Source organism: Etheostoma spectabile, chromosome 15 (genome assembly GCF_008692095.1).
Source record: "Etheostoma spectabile isolate EspeVRDwgs_2016 chromosome 15, UIUC_Espe_1.0, whole genome shotgun sequence".
Lineage (NCBI taxonomy): Eukaryota > Metazoa > Chordata > Actinopteri > Perciformes > Percidae > Etheostoma > Etheostoma spectabile.
The window spans coordinates 31,509,864-31,515,332 of record NC_045747.1 but is presented as its reverse complement, the minus strand read 5'-3'; the positions used below and the strand labels follow the sequence as shown (position 1 = coordinate 31,515,332).

The 5,469-nt window shown below is 40.7% G+C and overlaps 1 protein-coding gene across 1 annotated transcript in view; it reads right to left on the bottom strand.

Annotated features, from left to right (window-relative positions):
- LOC116702991 (serine protease 33) overlaps positions 1-916 on the bottom strand; it is a 15,271-nt gene extending 14,355 nt beyond the window's left edge. The window contains exon 1 of the mRNA XM_032537561.1: positions 827-916. Within this exon, the coding sequence (XP_032393452.1) occupies positions 827-881 (55 nt within the window). The 5' untranslated portion in view covers positions 882-916. The remainder of the gene's footprint in view (positions 1-826) is intronic.
- Between the last annotated feature and the right edge of the window lie 4,553 nt (positions 917-5,469).

The following is a 5,469-nucleotide window of genomic DNA, read 5'->3' as shown; positions in this document are numbered from 1 at the left end:
CTCTTTTTCTTCTTCTTCTTCTTCTTACATTTTATATTTTTACATGTTGTGTTGACACTGTAAAGGTTTTGCTTCAGTCTCGTTACACAGGTACTGCACTTACGTATAATGACAGTAAAGGCTTTCTATTCTATTTCTAGATGTATAGAGCAATGGTGTCATGAAGAAGTACTACACTACCCACAATCCTTGGCGTAAGAGAATTAAAACAAATGGAGACTATGTCACACCTGTTGCCTGTCCCAACATGTTAATTAACCCTAACCCAGGTGAGTAAAATGAGACATTTGAACCCAGATCTAATACAAAGTGAGTTAGCACCCATTTTCCATGTTAACGGGTGTGTCTGGTCCAGGAAGCTCTCACAAATAATGCTCATGCGCACGGATACTTTTACTTTTATACTTTAAGTACATGTCCAAGCCTGTACTTTGTTACTTTTACTTGATTAAACAAGTTCAATGAGTACTTCTACTTTTACCAGAGTATTTTTTAACACAGGTATCTGATTCTATGGATGAGGTGTATTATGTATCTGTCATGTTCAAAATCCAATTAATAAATCATACACAAAAAAACAACCCGGTATCTGTACTTTATCATTCATTGAGTAAAGAAGTTAAATCAATACTTCTACTTTTACCAGAGTATTTGTACTTCTACTTGAGTACAGGAAGTGAGTACTTCTGCCATCTCTGACCTTTTGAAAACACTCCTTAAAATCACCAAATAAAGTCTGCATTTGCCATTATTGCACACAAAAAATACAACAATCTCTTGAGATTTAATTTCAGATCAAGACCAGGACCAGGACCGAGACACTGACCTGCACTAAAACCCAGGACCACGACCGCCCAGACCAGCAGCTCCCCCTCCATCATGTGAGTCTCTGGACGCAGTGAAGCTGTAATGATTGCAGGAGTGGAGCAGGTTGGAGGAGAAGGCGTGACTCAGGTGCTCTATCTGCCCTGTGTCGGGCCACGCCCCACAATGCACCACACACGCCCCCCCCCACATAGCACCACACACGCCCCACAATGCACCACACACACACACACACCCACATAGCACCACACACGCCCCACAATGCACCACACCCCCCCCCCACATAGCACCACACACGCCCTTCTGCACAAACACACGCTGCAGCCGTCCCGGCTGGACTCACCTTCATTGGGCCAATAAACGCTGCTTTGTGCCCAACGCTCCTGATGTCTTTGGGGGACATTTGACCCGTTTTCAATGTTTCTGTATCTCAAACACAGGTTTCTTTAACCCGTGTGTTGTCCTCGGGTCAAACTTTACCCGTTTCCAAGTGTTTTATCTCAGGATCTTAACTATTAGTCAAAATAATTCATAATTTCTGTCTTGTTATCTAAAAGCGTTATGTATAATTTGATATACATTAGGTTTGTTGACCATGAATTCCGAGAATAAGAGTAAAAACCTGTTATTAAACCAGCTCAGGTTTTTAAAAAAGCACCTGAAGTTGAAAAAAAGCGAGAAATAAATCTGAAAAACATCGGAAAAGCACAAAAAAAATCTATTTGGACCTGAAAGGGCAAGTTCAAGGTCAACAGGAAGAGAACACGAGGGTTAACACCAAAGTACCTCAAAACTGACATGGATGGTCCTCATGTTGTCCTCATGTTGTCCTCATGTTGTCCCCATGTTGCCCTCATGTTGCCCTCATGTTGTCCTCATGTTGTCCTCATGTTGTCCCCATGTCGTCCTCCTGTTGCCCTCATGTTGTCCTCTGTTGTCCTCATGTTGTCCTCATGTTGTCTCATGTTGTCCTCATATTGTCCTCAGTTGCCCCATGTGCCCTCATGTGTCCTCATGTCCCTCATGTTGTCCCATGTTGCCCTCCATGTTGCCCTCATGTGTCTCATGTGTCCCCATGTGCCTCATGTTGTCCTCATGTTGTCCTCATGTTGTCCTCATGTTGTCCTCATGTGGTCCCCAGTTGCCCTCATGTTGTCCTCATGTTGCCCTCATGTTGGTTCCTCATGTTGTCCTCATGTTGCCCTCATGTTGTCCCATGTTGCCCTCAGTGCCCTCAGTGTCTCATTTGTCCCCATGTTGCCCTCCTGTGTCCTCATGTTGTCCTCATGTTGTCTCATGTGCCTCCATGGTTCCTCATGTTGTCCTCAGTTCCCCATGTTGTCCTCATGTGTCCTCATGTTGCCCTCATGTTGTCTTCATGTTGTCCTCATGTCGTCCTCATGTTGTCTTCATGTTGTCCTCATATGTCCTTATGTTGTCCCCATGTGGTCCCCATGTTGTCCTCATGTTGTCCCATGTGTCCTCAGTTGTCCCCATGTTGTCTCATGTTGTCTTCATGTTGTCCCCATGTTGTCCCCAGTTTGTCCTCATGTTGTCCCATATTGTCCTCATGTTGTCCCCATGTTGTTCCCATGTTGTCTCATGTTGTCCTCAGTGTGTCCCCATGTTGTCCCCACATGTTGTCCTCATGTTGTCCTCATGTTGTCCATGTTGTCCTGTTGTCCTCATGTTGTCTCATATTGTCCTCATGTTGTTCCCATGTTGTTCATGTTGTCCTCATGTTGTCCCCATGTTGTCCCCATGTTGTCCCATGTTGTCCTCATGTTGTCCCATGTTGCCCCATGTTGTCTCATGTTGTCCCCATGTTGTCCCCATGTTGTACCCATGTTGTCCCATGTTGTCCTCATGTTGTCCCATGTGTCCCATGTCCTCATGTTCCTCATGTTGTCCTATGTTGTCCTATTTGTCTCATGTGCTCGTGTTGTCCCCATGTTGTCCCATGTTGTCCCCATGTTGTCCCCATGTTGTCCTATATCAATGTTCTTTTTAATTCCCCAAAATAAACATGATTGATTCCAACGCTCTTTGCCAGTACAAATCTCTACTTTCATAATTTTGGGTCTATTATATTTTATGCATTGTAAACAAAGTGAAGTGTTGTTTGAAATAGGTGTTGAGTAAAAGTGACATATTCCAGTCTGTGGTTATCACACATCCATTCCTTTAATTTTAGTCTCAATAATTTCTAATTTCTGCTTTTCTAACTCAAACATTAGGTATAATTTCCTATAAATGAGGTTTATTGACCATAAATTCCAGAAATAACTAAAACTAAAGTTAATAAGTTAGTGTTACGGAGGCATGCTCAAAGTCCGTTTCCACGGAGATCAGACGGCTGTGACTCTGGTTTCGGTTTTAGGAAGATCAGGATGAATTTGACAACAAAAACAACCAAACTCATATTTCCATATGAGGCGAGATGAAGAGAGCCGTGAGGTTTACTGATAAAGCACCAGAGATCACCACAACAATATTAATATTAATATAAAATGCTCAAAGCAAACTACAGATTTGTAGCTACAGTGCACCCCCCCCCCCCCCCCCCCGGGCAGAAAATATACATGTGTGTATGTTTGTATATATATATATTTTTTTATATTAAAAAGAAAAAATTCAAGACATCTTTTGGAAATTGATCTTAATTTCTTAATTCAAAAGATTTAGGAAAATCCAACCTTTAAGGACACCAATTTTCTTTAGGACTGAATAATGTAAACAAATAAATGTTCTTCCTTAAAATCATAAGTATACACCCCCTATGTTAAAATACAGGGGTCATAAGTATACACCCCCCTATGTTAAAATACAGGGGCATAAGTATACACCCCCTATGTTAAATACGGGGGCATAAGTATACACCCCCCATGTTAAAATACAGGGGCATAAGTATACACCCCCTATGAAATACAGGGCATAGTATACACCCCCTATGTTAAAATACAGGGGTCATAAGTATACACCCCCTATGTTAAAATACAGGGGTCGGGGCATAAGTATACACCCCCTATGTTAAAATACAGGGCATAAGTATACACCCCCATGTTAAAATACAGGGGCATAATAGTACACCCCCTATGTTAAAATCAAGGGGCATAAGTATCACCCCCCTATGTTAAAATACAGGGGCATAGAATACACCCCCTAGTTAAAATACAGGGGCATAAGTATACACCCCCCTATGTTAAAATACAGGGGGCATAAGTATACACCCCCTATGTTAAAATACAAGGGCATAAGTATACACCCCCCTATGTTAAAATACAAGGGCATAAGTATACACCCCCCTATGTTAAAATACAGGGTATTTTCTACAAAAACCAATATTCCACCTGAAAAACTCTAAATTTTAGGTTTTTTAGGTTGTGTGATTATTGTACAGTCATGTGAAACAAGTTAAAGATGTTAGACTTTATCATCATCGTCTTCTTAAAACTTCGGCTTTGAAGGAAAGGCGTTTCTGAAGCACAGATGTACATATAAGATGGACATTAGGTGCATTAGTGTTCAAAAACGGTGATATTTTGTTGTTAATTTGTGTATTTATTCATCGGATTGTGTTTACATTTGGTATACGTCTTTCAGATAAGTCTATCTGTGTTTGCTCAGTCAGTTTCGTTGTTTTTAGGCTCGGATTTTGTACTTCGGGCATATTAATTGTTCTGTAAAATGCACATTTCGCTCTCCCGGTTTCTCCCGTCGACCAGAAGCTCATAGAAACTTCCAGGGGACTCGCGTCTGGTGACACGTCATCACGTCGAGCACCCCACGCTGAGCTCTGATTGGATCACAACAACGGTCAGTTGACTCTGGAAAGCTCGAGAAGTTACCAGAGGGGAGTGAGCCAGGTATAAAGCAACCGACGGCGATGTTAACGGCATCGAGCAGAGGACCGACACCACGGACCGAAGCCTCTTCTGGTTAATGTATCTTCATATTCTCATCTTTTTTAAAAGAGGGTAAGTACCCTGCTTCCATTTTCCATTTTTTTGTCTACGGTGTAAATTTGAATGTCACATATCAACTGTCAAATTATTTGAATTACTGTTAACGTCAAATAACGGTCACGTCAACGTACGTTTCACCAAACTCCATTAGAAAAATCGTCAATTTTAGAATTCGTAGTAAGTTATTTTTTTTCTCCAAAAAAATTAAAATTAAATACTTATGTAAAAATGATGTGTTGACAAATGATGTGTTGACAAATTAGTGATCGGAAAATGTCTTTTTTTTTGGTGCTAATTTAGTTCATTAACGTTAAAAATAATGGTACAAACAGTAGATTGATATTTAACGTTACGGGGAGTTTTATCCAAAATCAATCAGATAAACTGTCAATATTAGAGTTAAAAGTACATTTCTTTGTATTGTAAAACAGCTATGTATTAAATAATGTGTTGCTTTGAACTAAAAGGTCCTTAAATGTAATGTATAGCGAATTAAAGAAACAATCGTCAATGGATTAAATACAGCTTCCTTCCACCAAACTCCCTTAGAAAAACTGCCAATTTAAGGCTGCTGATGATGAACAGTGATGGAGCGTTAAGCTAAGGTATTAGTTTCAAAGGACAGTGTTGTGGAAGTTTCTGTTCAGCGAGGGAGGAATTTGTGAATGAAGAAGAGACC